Source organism: Penicillium taxi (assembly GCF_028828555.1).
Source record: "Penicillium taxi strain IBT 34144 chromosome Unknown utg000003l_segment0_segment0, whole genome shotgun sequence".
Lineage (NCBI taxonomy): Eukaryota > Fungi > Ascomycota > Eurotiomycetes > Eurotiales > Aspergillaceae > Penicillium > Penicillium taxi.
Window position 1 is genome coordinate 224,642 of NW_026643205.1, and position 18,299 is coordinate 242,940.

At 48.3% G+C, this 18,299-nt stretch overlaps 9 protein-coding genes across 9 annotated transcripts; 5 read left to right on the forward strand and 4 right to left on the reverse strand.

Annotated features, from left to right (window-relative positions):
- Positions 1-93: 93 nt before the first annotated feature.
- Positions 94-1,005, forward strand: N7495_003571 (uncharacterized protein; the record flags this gene model as incomplete). The annotated part of the gene is made up of 1 exon (XM_057206222.1): positions 94-1,005. One exon carries the CDS (start codon positions 94-96, stop codon positions 1,003-1,005), a length of 912 nt encoding a protein of 303 aa, XP_057063902.1.
- A 274-nt stretch (positions 1,006-1,279) lies between these two features.
- Positions 1,280-3,265, forward strand: N7495_003572 (uncharacterized protein; the record flags this gene model as incomplete). Its single annotated transcript, XM_057206223.1, has 2 exons — positions 1,280-1,712; positions 1,770-3,265. The coding sequence occupies 2 exons, from the start codon at positions 1,280-1,282 to the stop codon at positions 3,263-3,265; spliced, it is 1,929 nt and encodes a 642-aa protein (XP_057063903.1).
- Positions 3,266-4,040: 775 nt separating this feature from the next.
- On the reverse strand, positions 4,041-7,652 carry N7495_003573 (leucine--tRNA ligase CDC60; the record flags this gene model as incomplete). Its single annotated transcript, XM_057206224.1, has 6 exons — positions 4,041-4,643; positions 4,698-4,857; positions 4,914-4,952; positions 5,007-6,871; positions 6,898-7,497; positions 7,587-7,652. 6 exons carry the CDS (start codon positions 7,650-7,652, stop codon positions 4,041-4,043), a joined length of 3,333 nt encoding a protein of 1,110 aa, XP_057063904.1.
- A 527-nt stretch (positions 7,653-8,179) lies between these two features.
- N7495_003574 (mitochondrial 54S ribosomal protein mL61) lies at positions 8,180-8,978 on the forward strand (the record flags this gene model as incomplete). The annotated part of the gene is made up of 2 exons (XM_057206225.1): positions 8,180-8,218; positions 8,400-8,978. 2 exons carry the CDS (start codon positions 8,180-8,182, stop codon positions 8,976-8,978), a joined length of 618 nt encoding a protein of 205 aa, XP_057063905.1.
- A 473-nt stretch (positions 8,979-9,451) lies between these two features.
- Positions 9,452-10,616, reverse strand: N7495_003575 (rhomboid family protein; the record flags this gene model as incomplete). The annotated part of the gene is made up of 2 exons (XM_057206226.1): positions 9,452-10,166; positions 10,228-10,616. 2 exons carry the CDS (start codon positions 10,614-10,616, stop codon positions 9,452-9,454), a joined length of 1,104 nt encoding a protein of 367 aa, XP_057063906.1.
- Positions 10,617-10,930: 314 nt separating this feature from the next.
- trpE (anthranilate synthase TRP2) lies at positions 10,931-12,615 on the reverse strand (the record flags this gene model as incomplete). Its single annotated transcript, XM_057206227.1, has 3 exons — positions 10,931-12,246; positions 12,313-12,386; positions 12,458-12,615. 3 exons carry the CDS (start codon positions 12,613-12,615, stop codon positions 10,931-10,933), a joined length of 1,548 nt encoding a protein of 515 aa, XP_057063907.1.
- A 577-nt stretch (positions 12,616-13,192) lies between these two features.
- On the forward strand, positions 13,193-14,260 carry N7495_003577 (uncharacterized protein; the record flags this gene model as incomplete). Its single annotated transcript, XM_057206228.1, has 1 exon — positions 13,193-14,260. One exon carries the CDS (start codon positions 13,193-13,195, stop codon positions 14,258-14,260), a length of 1,068 nt encoding a protein of 355 aa, XP_057063908.1.
- A 38-nt stretch (positions 14,261-14,298) lies between these two features.
- On the forward strand, positions 14,299-14,562 carry N7495_003578 (uncharacterized protein; the record flags this gene model as incomplete). The annotated part of the gene is made up of 1 exon (XM_057206229.1): positions 14,299-14,562. The coding sequence occupies one exon, from the start codon at positions 14,299-14,301 to the stop codon at positions 14,560-14,562; it is 264 nt and encodes an 87-aa protein (XP_057063909.1).
- A 382-nt stretch (positions 14,563-14,944) lies between these two features.
- On the reverse strand, positions 14,945-16,748 carry N7495_003579 (uncharacterized protein; the record flags this gene model as incomplete). Its single annotated transcript, XM_057206230.1, has 2 exons — positions 14,945-16,495; positions 16,548-16,748. The coding sequence occupies 2 exons, from the start codon at positions 16,746-16,748 to the stop codon at positions 14,945-14,947; spliced, it is 1,752 nt and encodes a 583-aa protein (XP_057063910.1).
- Positions 16,749-18,299: the final 1,551 nt, after the last annotated feature.

The window sequence follows — 18,299 nt, forward strand, 5'->3', positions numbered from 1 at the left end:
CATCACATCTTGACTATCTTTACCTTGCTATATCTTCCTTTTCCACATCTCAGAGATAGCTAGTACAGAGACATCTGCAAACCCTCGCTCAAGATGACTTCTTCAAATGTCAACATCCTGTTGTCGTCTTTTCCTGGACTGTCGCTTCCACCAACCGTCTCATTTTCACTTCCTTCCACTTCCAGCATCTTTGACCTAACCGAAAAAGTCGCATCTTACCTCCCATCTTCACTCTCGGTGAAATCTCTCATCCTTACAACAACCGATAACAAACAAGTTCTGCCGTCATCCGATTCACTTCAGTCACTTCTGGTCGCCCGAAATGGTGACTCCGGTTCGACTCTACTGCCTCTCCGTCTCTCTGTTCCCCTATGCGGTGGAAAGGGTGGATTTGGATCTCAACTTCGTGCCGCCGGTGGACGCATGTCCTCAAAACACAAGCGCAACCAGGGTGACCAGAATAGTTCCAGTCGCAACCTTGACGGCCGACGCCTGCGAACTGTCAACGAGGCGAAAGCCCTTGCAGAGTACCTTGTCGTCAAGCCAGAAATGGAACAAAAGGAGAAGGAAGAACGACGTAAACGATGGCAATCCGTAGTGGAAGTGGCAGAGCGGCGCCAGGACGAGCTTAAAAGAGGCGGAAAAGAAAGAATTGACGGCCAGTGGATGAATGATAAGGAAGAAATGACCGAAAAAGCCCGAGAAGCTGTCCTTTTGGCCATGAAGGAGGGTGACTGGACCGACAACCTTCGCGACGCAATTATGGGAGGTTCCAGCACCAGTGCTAGTGACGGCAGCGAGGAGGCTTCTTCGTCGAATTCGGACTCTGATGAGGGGAATAAGACCATAAGTACCCCGAACACGGCTGGACCTTCTGCTCCGGTATCAAAACCTGCCCCTCGACGCTTCATTGGATTCGATGATGATGACGAATTCATGAGCGACTCCGGCGAAGAGGAAGCAGATGAATCGGATGTCAGGAACAAGGGAAAAGCACGCGCATGAGCTTATCGAAAAGCTCTAAGCATGGGTCATGGCGGCGTTTTTTTGATATTGATGGTTCTCCTGCGGGCTTTCCTAGCGTTTTCAGCACTTTCATTTACTTAGTAATTTACCAATTTCTCTGAGAGATAATTTAAAATAACTCATCCAGTACTTCATATCAATTTCAAGATCCACCTTATAGCTGGAGCAGAGTTTATCTAAAATTACGATAAGTTATCGATAACAGATTAAAGAGAAAAGCTCCGCTCAAACTCCGCAAAGCCAACAACACATCATGTCGCCTTGCTCGCGAGCGGCCATATCCAGGGCTTTAAGGCTTGAAATATCTCGTTATAGACCAACTTCATGCTATCGTCAGTTGCCGCCTTCCATTTATCCTCGACTTTGCGTAGAGTCGTTTGCGCCGTACTCGCCAAGCCGGAAAATACAATTATCGCATCGCTGTTTTTCAACCTCCACCTTTCAAAGACAAGAAGCTCCTATTGGTGATATAACCCATATCTTGCCTTTATGCTGCCCGGGATGTGGTGCATATTCGCAGACAATAGAGGCCAATGAGCCAGGGTACTATGGCCAAACTCAGAAACAGACGCGAAAGCTGTTAGCATCCAGGAAGAAAGCTGTCAATCAGAATAAGGCGTTGCAATTAGCAGAGGCTACCGATCCCGAAGCTAATGAGTATTCCTCAGTACTTATGCCTACTACGGGTGAGATAACTCCATTGGACAATTTTCCTAGATCTGGTATGCTAACCGATGCAACAGATGCAGCTTTTCCGGAGGAAGCTCTGAACCCTCAGCATACTTCTATAGATTCTATCGAAGTCTCAGATCCTTCAGATCCTCTAAGCCTAACTCCTCATATATGTGATCGCTGTCATGATCTCATACATCACAATAAGGCCGTTTCTTCGCCTAAACCATCAATATTCTCCATTCGCGACCTCCTGGACGAGTCACCGTACAAGAACAATCGAGTATACCACATTTTAGATGCTGCCGACTTTCCGATGTCACTTGTTCCGCGCATACACCAGGCCCTTTCTGCTCAAGATCAACGCTCCCATAATCGACGCTCTGCAACTGAAAAATACCACGCTGGAAAGAAACTGCCCACAGTCAGCTTCGTTATCACGCGGTCAGATCTGCTGGCAGCTACAAAGGATCAAGTGGACTCAAAGATGGAATACGTTCGCTCGGTACTCCGCAAGTCTCTGGGGCAAGCAGGCAAAGCCGTTCGCCTGGGAAACGTACATATGATTAGTGCACACCGAGGCTGGTGGACCAAACAGCTCAAGGAAGAAATTCAGACACACGGTGGTGGAATCTGGGTGGTTGGTAAAGCAAACGTTGGAAAAAGCAGCTTTATCGAGGCCTGCTTTCCAAAAGACTCGAAGAGTCTGGAGAATATCGGCGAGTGGATTCACCAGCAACGGTTGGAAAATGAACTCCTTAAGCAACGCCAGGTATCCCTTTTTGATCCTAATAGCCTGCTGCCCCCTGCTCCTCGTGAGGATATCTACCCTGTACTTCCAGTTGTGTCATCGATGCCAGGAACAACTGTCTCACCCATCCGCATCCCCTTTGGACGTGGAAAGGGCGAGGTAATTGACCTACCGGGCATGGAGCGAACAGAGCTCGAGGATTTTGTGCGTGATGAGCACAAGCGTGATCTAATCATGACGAAAAGAATCAAGCCTACTCGTATCACCGTCAAGCCGGGTCAATCGCTTCTTCTCGGTGGTGGCCTCGTGCGGATCACTGCTGTGAACCCGGAAGATACCATATTGGCAGCTTGCTTTGTACCAATCGGAACCCACATTACCCGAACAGACAAGGCAATTGAGATGCAGACTGAGGAGCGAGCCTATCCGGGAACTTCCATCTTGAAGGAAGGCGCCGGAAGCTCCATATCCTCTGCAGGAAAGTTTGACTTGAAATGGGACATCACATCGTCTAACCTGCCATCCTTGGTCGCAAAAGCCGTGAAGGACAAGGGAGTTCCAATTCCCGCACTACCTTACCGCGTGATGGCAGCTGATATTCTCATTGAGGGTTGCGGCTGGATTGAAGTCAGCATCCAAATTCGCGCTAAGCGGAGTGCCGAAGATGACTTGCCAGCTTATCCCCAACTTGAGGTTTTTACTCCAAACGGAAATCATATAGGATCTCGGCGGCCTATCGGATGCTGGGACTTTATAGCTGAAAAGCTCAAAGCAGATAAGCGGAATAGGCCACGCATGAGGTACCGCTATAGCTGAGCTCGTGTAATAACTAAAATCTTCAACCTTCAAAAAATGTACGATAAAATAGCCGCATAGCGCTTGGTGTTTTTGATTGTAAATCGATAAATCTCCATTCCAGGGTCATATTCAAGTCACGTAACTTTGAAACACTTTCTAGAGCCCAACTGGGCAATTGCGCCGGTTTATCTCAGAAAAATGTTGCATGAGGGGGAAGCCCTTCTTTTTGGTCCTGGGCCTGAAACTCGTCAGATATAATATCCAAATGGAAACGGACATAGTCTTCCCAAGCTCTGCACCGATTTCATTGTCGTAAGAACTGTTCTAAAGGGGACCTATATTGTCGAAAGTTTCCGCGGCATCAAAATCAATCCATACAATCCTATCATCAGACACGAGCATGTACCCTGGGTAAATATCATTATAGACGACAGAGGTATTGTGTATCTCTTACTATTCAAGTTAATTAGCTAGTTGAATAGTCTTTATCCTTTAATAGCTAAGCTAGGATTTACTCTAATGCCGAATTAGAACCCAGGTCTAGATCATTTTGCAACTTTAGAATCAATGTGAGAGAAGGTAGTGTACATCTTCCATCCACTAGGCACCTAGGTAGCTCATAAGCAGCTATTCTAAATTTTAACCTGCCACTGATATGATTCGTAGTTCGTGGTACGACCGAAACAAATACGTCTAGAACCATGAAGCAGGGAATTTATTTTTTTAGCATAAGCTCATCAAACATGACTCTTAAACGAAACAAATGAAGAGGCGCCATATATTTTCATCAAACCTACTCAATGTTGGAGAACTGGAAAGAAGGCTGTCCAGGGACGGCATTCTCACCAGACAAACCCTCTCGCTTCTCACCAGAACCAAGAACCTCACCAGTCTTGCCACCCTCATCAACAGCGATGACCTCAACCTCCTTGTATCCAGACACACGCTTCAGGCCATCGACCATCTCGGCAAGAATGGCAAACTCATCGAATGGAAGCTTACGCTCGAAGACAGTCTCTGGGTCATCACGGTTCTGCACCAGGCGGCGCTTCAAGGTCTGGATGAAAGGCATGGCCTTCTTCATCTCACCGAGCTTGCCAACCTTGGCACTGAGGTCCTTGTCGTTGATAGAGACGGTCAGAGCATCAAAGGCCTCGCGAACCAGGTCGATGTACTTCTCCTGCCAAGCGGGGTACTTCTTGGCGGCGAAGATGGTGAGCTTCTTGGGCTTGCGAGGGTCGAAGGTGGAAGCCTTGCCCTTGGACAGACGCTTGGTGAACTGGGCCTCTGAAGACAGGATGTTCGAGGCAGTGCCACGGACGTAGGCCTGAGCGGCAGAAAGCGCGGGAGAAGGCTCGGGCACCTCAGGGAACTTAGCAAAGTGAATAGATTCGGGCTGAGAGATGTTAGGCTTTGTTTGATTGAGTATGATTGGATAATAGACACTGACCTTGTTGAGAATCTCGAGCCAAATGTACTCGGCCCAGTGAGGGGTGATGGGAGCCAACATAAGAGCCTGCAGCTCAATGTAGCGCAGGATGACATCCCGGTGCATACCCACTCCGGCAGCGGTGGCAGCCTCGCGGTAGCTATCACGGGCACTGGTGAAGCTGGAATTGCACTGTCAGTCGTGTTTGTCAATAGAAAGATAATAGATGGTACTCACTCGTAAAGACCGCTCTTCAGGGCAAGCTTGAAGTTAGTGCTAATGCATAGTTAGTAATGAGGTTTCCACAGGTAGAATCCAGAACCAACTTACTCCCGGTAATGTTTTTGGGCCTCTCTGACAAGACTGTTGAGCTCGTTCTCAAACAGCTTATCCGAGAAGGCGTCAGCTGAGCCAGTGCGCAGGGTTTCATCCTTAACGACCTCCTCGATCCATTCCTTCAGAGTGTGCAAACGCAAAATGTTGCTGTTAGCAACCGACTCCTCAAAGTTAGCATCCTCGATGCTGTCACCAGCGTCAGCGAACGCGATACGAGTAGCATCAGCACCGAACTTGTCGACGGCATCCTTCAGAGTCAAAAAGTTTCCAGTAGACTTCGACATCTTACTGCCGTTCAGCATGAGGTGACCGTTTGCACGAATACCCTTGGGCATGTGGTTAGGGAACAATGCGACGTGGTTGTAAAGGAAGAAGGTAAGGTGGTTCTGGATAAGATCCTTGCCAGAGACACGAACGTCCAGGGGGTACCAGTAATCGAACTCGCGGCGCAAGCGCAGTAGGGTATCCTTGCTGATACCGCTCTTGGTGATCACCTCCTCGCTTATCTCCTGGCGACAGAAGACGTAGTCCCAAACCTCATCGGTCATCTGGTCGGGTGTAATCTTGAGAGGGCCAGTGGTCTTTCCGTATCGGTCCCCGTGCAGGAGATGAGCAATAGTATAGTAGGCCATGTAAACAGTACTATCACTCAGACTCTCCACCAAAAATTGCTGATCCCAAGGTAGCTTAGATCCCAGACCGTATGTACGAGCGCATGCCCAGCGGTTTAGCCAGTCGAGGTTCTTTTCGAATCCGTTCTTGGCCTCGGCGCTGTATGAGTTCAGGCCGTCCCGGACATATGCCAGGGTGTCCTGCTGCCACTTGGGGTCGTTCTCGCCGTAGTTCAAGAACCACTGACCGAGGTATGCAACAACACAATCATCTCCACTGCGGCTGACAACCTTGCCCATAGGGTCGGCGAAGGGGAAAGCGTCACCGCTCTTGTAGAGAGCCTGTCGGATCTCGTCCTTCACCTCTTGAACGGGTCGGCCCTTGTACAGATCGCCGCCAACCAGCATCTTTCCCTTGTAGAAACCTTCGGTGTAAGCCAGGTCCTTGGCCTGGGCCAACTGGGTGACATCCTTGGGGGAGTTGATCTTAAGCTGCTTGACCAGGGCGGGGGCAGTCAGGTTACCGTATGTCGGTGTTTCAATAACGGGGAAAATCTCCTTCTCAGCCCACTCCTTCTTAATACCGTAGAAATCAGCCTTCTTAATCAGATCCATCAGAGTGGCGTAGTCGTCTGGGCTGTCGGAGGGGACGGAGGTAACAACACCAGTACCCTTAGCAGCAGAAACACTATCCATAGGCAGAATGTAGACACCGTCAGTGTGGAGAGAAAGAGGAGCATTGACCAGGGTACCAACAAAGGCAGATCCTGGTGCCTCGAAGACCAAAGGCAATTGATCCTGGGTCTTAGGGAAAGTCTCGCCGAAGAAGTGACCCTGGAAAGCCATGTTCCATGCAGCACGCTTGGTGACGACGACGTACTCCTTCTCATTGAGCTTGAAGAGACCGTAGTTGATCTTGGGGCCAACGAAGCAGTTGGTCTGGCCGTACATAGTTTCAGGGCGCAGAGTAGCAGGAACAAAGTAGACCTTGGCATCGTCCTCGATCTTACCCTTCACAAGCTGTGCAAGCTCTGGAGACCACTCCTTCACCTGGAGCTTCAAAGCGGTGTACTCCTGGGGTCCAACACCCTCACCCTCAGTGCGGTCGTGGTCCATACACGGCTGTCCATCCTTAGGCGAGTAGACAGTGTAGCGAGATCCGTACATGATCTTGTCTAGATTTTTAAGGGCACGCATCTGCCATCCAACAAAGGAATCGTAGTAAGGGTTGGCATCAGTGGTGACAAACTGTCTTCGCCAGTCAATGCGAGCACCAAGGCTGTCAAGGTCACGGATGGCAAGAGGGGGAAGTGTTGCAGCCAGTGGTTAGCATCGGCGAACTTGTGAATCTCCTCCAGAGGAACATCGATGGCCAGCATAATCTGGAACTGGTACTTCATCTTAACAGTCTTGGCCGCGGCCTTGCTCTTCTTACCAGAGAACTTCTCGGTCTTCTGGGCCTGTTCTGCAGAGGCTGCGGGAGTAGCTTCCTCCTCTACCTCCTCTTTGTATCCCTCGAAGTTCTTGCCAAACCACTTAACTTCGTCCCGGAGTTTATCCGCACAAGCCTTGATAGGCATACCAGTGCAGTGGAAACCAAGCGGGAAGAGAGCACGCTTGCCTTCCATACGAGCGAAACCAGCCATGAACTCGACCTTTGAAGCGGTGAAACTGTGACCAGCATGCAGGGTTCCGTTCATGTAGGGGTATGCCATGGTGCCGAAGAACTTGGGGTGCTTCTCACGCAGCTCGTCGCCGGTGATAGAAGCTTCGACTTCATCGAATGATGGAGCATCGACCTCGAAAACCTTGTTGTCCTTCCATTGTGCCTGGTACTTCTTCTCGATTGCGATGAGGGTGTCGCGCTTCTCAGTCTAGAGAGAAGTTAGCCAATCTATAATGGTTATTTTGATCGCATCATATGGCTATGAAGCTGCCATTGGAGGGGGAGGGGTATACTAACATTTTCGAGCTTCAGGGTATTCTTAGAGCCATTGCTCGGGTCGATCGCAGCCACAGCAGCTGCCATGATGATCTTATGTGCAAAATATTGCTTAATTGCACTCCCAGAAGGCAATGTAAAAAAGACCGCGGGGTTGATGGTTATCAAAAATATTTAGGAATTCTGAGTCACGCCGGTATTGCGGCTGTATTTAAAACGATATGTAAATTACAACACGTGCCTTTGCAGCAACTGCTAACTATACCGTCGTATCGACAATGAATATGGATTGTAACCTACAGGCTAAAGCTCTGTACCTAGACATGTAATATTTTGTTCATAGTTTTAGACGTGCTCGGCTGTTTTGTATAGAAAATTCCAGCGGAAGGGACAATCTACTAACATATAATAAAATACATGTCACGTGACTTATATCATGGAGCAACTTTCGAGGCCGTAAGAGTTTCCGCAGCAAATTTCCCCGGATCCACGACATCGCTCCCTGTACTCTCCAAAAGGCCAATTGTCTTTTTTGTTTAATTATACCGGATCTATACCAGCCTCCAAACTTCACTCGTATCAGGGTCAGCCCCTGTGCGCCACATTCTGCCATCATGGTGAACCTGTTCAAGCGGATGCGGAAGCTGAAGACAGTAAGTTATATCGAGCCGACTCTCTTCGCATAGTGTCGAGATATTTTAATAACTCAATCTAACAATTTTATTCTCTAGAAAGTAAGAACTCCCACTTCTCCCCCAGCCAAATACCAAAAGACTCTAGCTTGAAGACATACATTACTCGCAAAACTATCATACTAACATCAAGGTCAACCAGATCCTCAACATCCGAGTCGGCACCGGCGCAGCCCTCTTCCCTTCCCTAGCCACCGCCACAAAAGAATTCCCAGCCGTGACCCGTCTACACCTCACATACGCCCGCAAGATCTACGGAGGCCACCAAGGATCACGACACTTCTGGCGCCAATGCCTGCCACGACTGAAGTACCACAACCCCGCCGTGAAGATGACGGTAAAACAAATCGACGATCAGGAAGGACCGTCCGCATTGACGATCTACTTTGCGGAGCGACTCAGCAGCACTGCGACAGCGATCTCAGGCAAGCAGGTAATCGACAAGTTCGCGCCTGCAGCTGAAGATAACGAGAAGTCGATTGTCGTGGACTTGAAGAACTTGGGCTACCAAGAGATCTGGAGTCGGGTGCAGGCATCCACTGGAGCAGAGGAAGTCAAGCCCACTGAGGCGGATGAGTCTGATCTTGTGAGATTGAGCAAAATCACCGAGCAGGCTGTAGGGGATCGCGAGCGTATACAGGCTAAGCGACAAGCGAAGAAGGATCAGGAGCGTATGCTTGCCGAAGCTCGTGGTGAGGTGGATAAGCTGAAGGAGATCTAAGATCGCGTGATTGTTTTCGGTTCTCTCTTATCTGGATCCCACTATTCTCATTGTTCAAAGTTATTGAGAGTGAGATGGTCAGGAATCCCTTGTATCATAGCATCTTCTCTTTTTCTTCCTTACGACCGTGTATTTCATGGGAATATTTATATAAATTATCCATATTTATACCCATGTCCTAGATTACGAACGTTGGAAGTTCATACTAGCGACTAGTATTGAGCTAAATAGACCGGAAATGGAATAAATAATACAAATGCTGGCATAGCCAAAGAAAGAGTCCAATAAACCCACACAGGCCCTGAGAAACAGAGCCTATAAAAACAGGGATCCAAGCCAGGATATAAGCGGACAATGTACATCGTTATATAGAAAGAAAGGACTCCCCCGCAGATTCCGCTCCGAGGGTGGGATATGTCCAACAAGCGAAAATCCCGGGGAACACCCTTCGCAGAATGTGAGACTAGACATTGTTATGCGTTGTCCGGGTTATATGTAGTTCCTCCCAGGATATTTGGTCCAGAAATTGAAGGTGGGCTAGTAGTCTGCGGATGACTTGAGGGCTCCGCGACTATGGACGGCCCAGCTTGAGAACGTCCAGCAGAAGCAGCCTGTAATCGTTGGTCCAACGCCCTGAGCGCAATAGTACGCCTCCGGTCTGCCTCCTCGCGCTTCGCAGAGGCCCTCGATCCGTGCGAGCTGCTATGAAGGTTAGGCAAGCCCGCTTCACCTCGAGCTAGGACTTGCTGGTTTCCAGAAACAATTTCATCCTCTGAGAATGGAGTGAGAATTTTCACAGCCACCAGTAGCGAATAGATCTGATCTGCGACGAAAGCAATTGGGGGTTGCATCACATCAGGAAACAGACAGGCAAAGGCGAAAGTTTCGCTCGCATCGCCCTTAATACCGAGGCCATTTGTGGAGGTTCCAGTAAGATCGGGCTGTCGCTTATAGAATCGCAAGTAGCTCCAGCTAGCCAAGATACCTAACCAGGCCAAGACGGCAGCGGTGTCAGTTCCAAGTACGATGCCGCTGGTAGTATTCAGGAGGAGGAACAGAGCGGGGAAATGCTTCACGCGGATCTTGACTAGACCCTTCAATATGGCAACTGTATGTTCGGGAACAAGCTGCTTGAAAGCGACAAGGTAGGAGGCCTGGATAGCAACCCCGCCGCAGATCTGGGTGAGGCTATAACGAACATGGTCAGCTCCGACTACTACAACCGCAAAAAGAAAGGAGAAATGCTTACGATCTGCTAGATGACCCAGTCACTCCACTCCAAATGAGATATATTGGAATAATCACAATATTTGGGATTATGGTGACTGTCGCGATAAACTTGCTGAACTCGCGGGAACCCCACGCGCGCTCCAGATACTTGCCACCATAGAAGATAGTAGCAGCATTTAGGAGAACGGTGAAGATATTCTGCTCTACAAATGTAGAAGTCAAGAGAGTCCAGGGGTAATAATAGAAGTGGGAAGGTACGAGGGTCAGGTAAGGAACAATCGGGGTAACCTGATTGCCCACGGTTGTGTCAAGTTGTCGCCATCTTGCAATATTGTAGAGTAATGATAGAGAGAGAAGGGCGACAAGGAAGAGACGAGTGGCTGGAGGGAGACTGACTCGAAGCGGCATGGTCGCCGTGCGCGAGACCACGTAGTGTTGACCGACGGTGTTGTTCGGGGAAGTTGTAGTCGACCTGCTTCCGCTTAGGGAAAGGCGGACAACTCGACTACCCTTTAAGAGGATTGAAGAATATCAGACGAAAAGTAAGTAACTGAGAAAAACACTTGATTACGTCGAGTTTAAGCACAATTGAAGTACTAATTAACATAGATCTCTATTTTCTGCATAGTACTGGGATTCGGAATATGGATAGCTCGTCTAGTAACATAATTCATTCCATTGGTTTATTCCTTGGGATTAATTGCTTTTAATACCTCTGATCATCAAGCAGTCGTGTTCTCCAAGCTGAGATATTTGGCCTCAGCGCCACGAATACACTGGATATTAGCGCCCAGCTTGTTAATCGTCTCTATGTACTCGTCATAAGGATCCGAGTCAAAGACAATACCACCACCAGCCTGAAGATAGGCAACACCGTCCTTCACCAGCATCGTCCGCAGTGCAATGCAAGTATCCATAGGACCAGGAATCTCGCTTGACCCGTCTGCATTGGCAATGTTGTAACCAAAGTATCCAACGGCACCAGCATACACACCACGCTTCTCACCCTCCAGCTCAGCTATGAGCTGCATGGCGCGCACCTTGGGCGCACCGGATACTGTGCCAGCAGGGAAAATGGACCGGAAGGCATCGAAGCGCGTCTTGCCAGGTCGGAGAACTCCAGAAACCTGTGAGACGAGGTGTTGCACGTGGGAGAACTTCTCGACCACCATCAATCGGTCCACTTGCGTGGTCATCGGGTCACACACCCTGTTCACATCGTTACGGGCCAAATCCACCAACATGACGTGCTCGGCACGGTCCTTCAAACTGCTGCGCAGCTCGTCGGCCAATGCGATATCCTCCTCCAGTGTCTTCCCACGCATCACTGTGCCTGCAATGGGGTGGGTGATGATACGGCCACGCTCCTCTTTCACAAGAAGCTCGGGGCTAGCGCCCACGAGCTGGAAGTCTTGGCAGTCGATATAGAACAGGTATGGAGAGGGATTGACTGTGCGGAGATGGCGGAAGAGGTTGAAGGGGTGGAGGGATGTTGGCCGCGAAAGCCGTTGTGAAGGCACAGTCTGGAAGATATCGCCTTTGCCGATATGTTCCTTTAGGCGGTTGACGTGGTTTTCATAACCCTCCTGTCCAATGTTGGAAGTATACTCCTGGTCGGGAACGATAGGCCCTTGAGCCGGTAGAGGTGTGCGTTCCTGTAGCAGGGTCTGAATGGCCTTTCGGATGATCAGTTGGCCCTTTCGGTATTCGGTCTCGAACTCGGCGTCTGTAGCGGGAATCGGAAGGTATGTGATGACTTTGACGACCTGGAAGAAGTGATCAAAGGCAACGATGGTATCGAAGAGCATGAAAAATGACTCCGGTACCTGAAGTACATCCTTCATGGGCCGGGCGGTCTTAGGCTCAAAGTATCGAACACAGTCGTAGCCCACATATCCGATCGCTCCGCCACTGAGGGAAGGAAGAGTAAGACCTGGGACAGATGCCACGCGGAATTGGGAAAGTTCATTCTCTAGGAGAGGAAGGGGGTCGGTCTCAGGTCCATGGCCTGCGCCAGTCTTGATCACTTTTCTAGGGTCTAGGAGGGGAAAAAGCGGTTAATGAGTGATGAGAAGTATTGTTGTTACCACGGAGATGATCTCACCTGCACCAACGAAGCTATACCGTCCAATAGTCTCTGTAGTTGCAGCACTCTCGTACAAAAATGAGAATTTTGAGCTGTACACATGTCAGCCTATACTCCCATGCGTTTCTCGTTTCGCGGGGTTTGTCGCAAATATCCCACATACCTCTCTGCAAGTTTGAGGTAGGCCAATGTCGGTGTCAAGAGATCGGCCGGGATTGAGGCAGTGACAGGCAGTAGATTAGGAGGGAATTCGGAGTCTCTCGAGGCGGAGATTACTTCTCGCGCCTTCTCAAGCGAAGGGACAACTGCGATCTGAGTCATAGTGCGATCATGTTAATAAATTTGGATGGCGCAAATCGCGGCGGAAATAGTGTAGAGATATGAGCCTTGGAATACTTACTGAAGGTGACATGATAGCAGTTACCTATTCAAAAGATGAAATGAGACAGTCAAAGGGAATTCGGCGGGAAGAATGGATGACTGAATCCCCTGTGGGTCTGTCGAGTCATCATTTTCATACGGTCTTTAGTACTAACAGAGACGTGGCTAAAAACTAAAGTGATGGATTGCATCAAGATCTACTATTCTATACGAAACTAGTTCAAACCCTGGTAGTTTGAGGATTTGAATATATTCGGAAGAAACTCGGCTAAAAGTAAAATATACGGAGTACATACTCCAGACTGAATTGATGCCCAATATGGTCTAGCGTGGGGAGCATCAATTATGATCGATCGATAAGCATAAGATTGTTTTGTTGTCTGAGCATGTTTGCTGTTTCAAGAGCTGTTAGCCTGCTTACGACCTTCAATCAACTCTCAACTGCATCAATTTGGTGTCGACACCTACTGCAGCGAACTTCATCATCTCACCACATCAAGCCGCACATCAGATCTACATGGAAGCTGGTTTAGGTCCCTCCTTAGAGTCTGGTTTAGGCCCCAGTTGGGCTTTTGACGAGTGGAGTGAGAGGCGTGGCTCTATCTTTTCCCACGACTTTGAAGACTCCAATGGTTCCACTGGATACGGAGATGCCCTCCCAGGTCCTCGAAAGCCATGGCAGGACCGCATGGCAGACCTCGCCCGTCTCGTTACGAAACTTGGGCCAGATGTCGGCGACAGTGCATCTGCACCTCTGATCCACAAGTACATCGACGCGATCAACATTCTCCTTCGTAATCCGGAACCAGAGTCTCCCAATCGCTCTCCCGAACGGTCTCCCACTCGGCATCAAAAGTCCCCCGCTCGGCGTCCTGCAAGTCAATCTCCAGCTCGTTCTCAACAACTATCTCCCAATCGCTCTCCCACTCAAAGCGATAGAGAGCGTCCAGACTCTTTGCTTGGACTTTCCGAAGACCCGTTTCACCTGAAAGTGCCCTATTGGCTTGCCGCGGATCATGAGGCGCGAGTCAAGGAGAAGAAAGTATCGACGGATCTCCAGAGCATATTGGAGGAGGTGACAGAATTGAATCAGGACTTGCATCGACGTCATAGGGAATCAATAGAGATTCGCGATATGTTCGAAAAGCGTTGTGCCGACCTAACACGGACGGTGGCCGAGTTGGAGGACGTTCGTGATAGCTTCGAGAAGCGGTGTGTTCGTTTAACACGATCTATAACCGAATTGGAGGAGAGTAACGTCATCTCTGAAAAGCGTTGTGTCGATTTGACACAAAATGTAACCGACTTAGAGGAGAGCCACGACGATGCCGAGAAGCGTTGTCTCAGTCTAACACAAAAAGTAGCCGAATTGAAGGATATACGCGATACCTTTGAGAAGCGTTGTCTCAGTTTAACACAGAAAATTACCGATCTGGAGGATGTTCGTGACAGCTTCGAGAAGCGCTGTCTCAGTCTGACACAAACAATTACTGATCTGGAGGAGATTCGCGATAGCTCCGAGAAGCGTTGTCTCGGGCTGACACAAACGGTTACCGATCTGGAGGATGAAGTGTCAGAGTTGTAAGTAATTTGCAAGATTTGTGCGATAGGGAATTGGCTAACATGTCATATTTCAGAAAATCGGACTTGAGTGAGGACGCAGTGGAGCTGGAAGTGATGCAAGGGATAGTCCGTGGGCTGCATGACTGGATCAAGGTGGCACATCAAAAATCACGGCGACGTCGTACTAGTCAGGCAGATGAGGAGATGTTAGAGGGTCTCAGTGCTTGGATGAGAGGTTGGAAAGACGTCGAGGACGGCTTCCAGATTCGAGGACGCACACGGAAGACGAGACGTGATCAAAGACTGGTGAAGAGTGAAGACTGAAAGTGAGACTACGATATAACGATAAATAGTTCGAAATTTGAAATGCATTTTGGTTTTTGTTGATCCCATCCATTCACTTCCCCCAGCCACCCAAAACAAGAAATTGAAAAATAAAGCCACTCCAGGAACCCATTCGCCATACCCAAAATCCCAATGCATGCCGTGCATTTTTCTAAAATCGCGAAAGTTATGTCCAAAAAAAAAAAAAAAATAAAAAATAAAAGATAAAGGATATGTAGAAATAAAATGTTGATAAGCCTAGTTTCGGAACATCATAGTTCATATTCAATATGACTGTGGTTTGAAAGAATGTCGCTGGACATAATTTCTGGTTTTTATCATCGGTTCAGTTCGATCATCGCTGAAGATTCACCAAGGCCATCTAGAAACGGGACATTAGTATAGACGAAGACTTCATGGAATATTTCCAAGTCACCTGATTTCTAAACCCGTAGGCAAGCTTCTTTCCATCGTGATCCCAGGAAAGAGTGACATCCTGCGATGTCAAGCCCCCATTTTGGCCATTCATAAAATGGTCGGGCTCTTCCTTCACCTCTTTCGAGCCGGCTGCACTCCAAGTAGCCACCGGCTCACCACCACGTTCAACATTCCAAAGGGCGAGACGGTCTTGACTGACTGCACCCAGAGCGTATCCATCCGAAGAGAAGCCGCCAGCGAGGACGGGGACGCCCAGTTTCAGGCGATGAACCCGCTTGTACTGCTTCAAGACCAAGTCAACTTCCCACACGCCGACTGTACCGTCGACGGAGTACGAGGCGATGGTGATCAAAGGCTTTCCAGTAATAGACCAGGCTCGTCGCTGTGCAGGCGATTGAGGCTGGATGTCGATCGCCGTGAGCACATCCTGGTTTGTTTCGATGAGAATGTCATGTGTAGGAATCCAAATCGTGCTGGTGGTGGAGCTAGCTGTCACAGCTACATTTCCATTATTGGTCTCTGCACAGCGGATGTAAGACCAGATAGTGTCTGGGTTTGCGGATGTGAATTTGTTGATCAGACGAATAGTCTGGTCTACCTCGCATTGGTAGACTGTTCCCGTTCCACAGGCGAAGGCTTCGGATTTTCCGGCCCATCCCAAGTCGAACACATTGTTGTCAATAATCAGCGGGTTAGGGTATGCGTCCGGCCGTTCAGTGTTGTCCCAGAGGGCCAGTTCGGACGTTCGCTCATCCGATGCCACAATGATCAGCTGCGGGCTCTGCAGCGCCCAATGAAGGCCGCTAATCATACGGGGAAGATCCGGCAGCAGATCGACAGCATTACCCTGGTCGTTGTAGAAGGTGATAGTTCCTTTCGAGTCTCGCATGGTTGCAATGGCCAAATTGGCGCCAATACCATCCCACGCCACAGCGGATACATACGCTCCAGTGTTCTTCAAATCAAGGAACTTGTTTTGCACTGGCTCTGAAGATGACAGTTTCCACAGACTGCAAAAGGTCTCGCCGGCTGACAGCAAGATAGTCGGGTCTCGGGGTTTCCAGGCAGTGAACATCACGTGATCCATCAGATCCAAGCGGGCGGTGTTGGGGGACAAATCGGCAGCCTTAGCGGGGGAGATCTGAACCCCGATACTTTGGCCACTGTTGAGTGTAGTAGTAGCCATACTCACGTCTCCATCTCCATCAACTTTGGGAGAAGCTTTGCTCTCATGTTCTGCATCTGTCTTGGAGTCTGCAGCTGTTTCTTCTGCTTCTGCTTCTGCTTCTGCTTCTACATCGGCATCTGTCTCAGCATCGGCATCAACATACATTGCATCCCCGGTCATGGGATTAGGTGGATGACCATTTGTCACAAGGTCGGAGGGTTCATCCTTTGTAGGATGGTCCGTGCCAAAATCTCGGCTTTTCAAGAGTTCAAGGGGTTCCGGGCCGAAGAAATAATCAGAGGGAGTTAGATCAACGGGGTTTCCCTCCTGTTCATTAATTAGATAAATGAGTGCATGTTGACATGCCATGCCTTCATACCTTGTCAATGGAAGATTCTAGCTCATGGTACTGCAGACCCTTTTGCATCAGTGAGACCAAGGCATGAGTTTTGATGTGACGTGCAAATGGTAGATTCTGTGGATCAGGATACCATGTCTGTTGCAGTGAAACTGCAGCCTCACCATGACCTGTGATAACATCAGTTGGACTGAGCTGAGGAATTGAGCCATGAGTAAACATGACAACAAAGATCTAACCTGATTCTTGGAGATATCTGGGAGAATCGGGTTAGTGTTCCGATTAAGCTAAGAACAATCAGATTAAAGACATACCTCCAGATTAAATAATTGACATGATGGGATGTTAGATCATGTTGGGCCATGATTACATGTGCGACCACTTAAAGTGCCGCAATCATGCCAAAAGGTAAGAAAGTGGAGGTGAAGAAGTTGACGTTGGGAAAATTAAAAGTGGAGGTTTTGGATGTGCGGAGAAAAAGAGATCGGGAAACGGAAATAGAATAGATAGAAATGAAAGGGGGAAGGTGGATTAAGATGGGGAGGAAAATCACCTGGGTAGTTTGAAGAGTGGAATGAGTGTAGAATATGAATGATAGATGTAGATGGTGGAGAAAGAGGGGATGTCAAAGAGGAAAGGGGAAGATTAATTGGAGATTCCGAATTGAAGATGGAAAGTGTTCGGCACCAGCCACATACAGACGCCTCAGCCACTAAAGCCATTAAAAGTGGGCTTCAATCTTGAAATGCAAAGCAAATCAGTGTGGCGCCCCACGGTTGCGGCCCTTTCTCGTGCAACTCGCTTACTCAGGGTCCAACCTACTTATACTCCGAAGATTTATGATATATATAGCATGGTATTATTATAACAACGCTACTAACTTACCTTTTTGAAACTTGTAACTTATTCTTTCTGATATCACTGGACCGACCAATACTTCCATGTGGTTTAGTTAACTGCAGCAAACCCGTGGGATCCCGTTATTCTATTATATAATCATATGGCAGAATCAATCTTCAGTATCCCAAATAAGTAGGCGGTAGTCGTGCCACGTTTTATCTACCGTTTGACGCTATTCCAAGCAATACTCCGTAAAAGTTATACAAGATTCCGGTGATAACCAATTAAAAAATTAAAAAAATTAAAAATTAAAAATTAAAAAACAGAAAGAAAGAAAGAAACAAATGATTTAAAAGGAACTCCTGGCCCAGGTCCATGGCCCACTAGTTTACACAATGAGGAATATGCACCTAGAGATTCAGAAACCCTGAAACCCCAAGTCTCGAGATGAGTGACTTTTATACCAGTTGAGGTTTTTCATGACTCTATTGCTCCCTGTGGCCCTTTTAGATTGATAATCTGGCTGATTACTAATTAGTTTCCTTGGTGGTCTTTATATTTCCCGACTGCAATTTTGATTACCTTCCAAAATCCAAGGTTCAAATACCAATGCTAAGTGTTTTATCTTGCTGTCGTCCTTCATTTAAGCTGAGAGTGTTTGGACTGACGGACCTCGGGAATAAATAGGATATTTCAAGCTACAGTTAGATCCCGAGGTCATTATGATCGCGGTTTACTATACATTCCAAGGCTACTTAGTGATGGCCTCTATATAATAACATGCCTGCCCAGGTGTGAATTAAGCTTTGTCCCTAGGTAGATGTTCATAGCTACTTACCTAGCCTTAGATTATTCTCTCTTCATTTTTCAAACTTCCTTCTCCAGGGCTCTCGCAATTCTCCTGTATCGATATCTGGACTTGATTACTTCCAA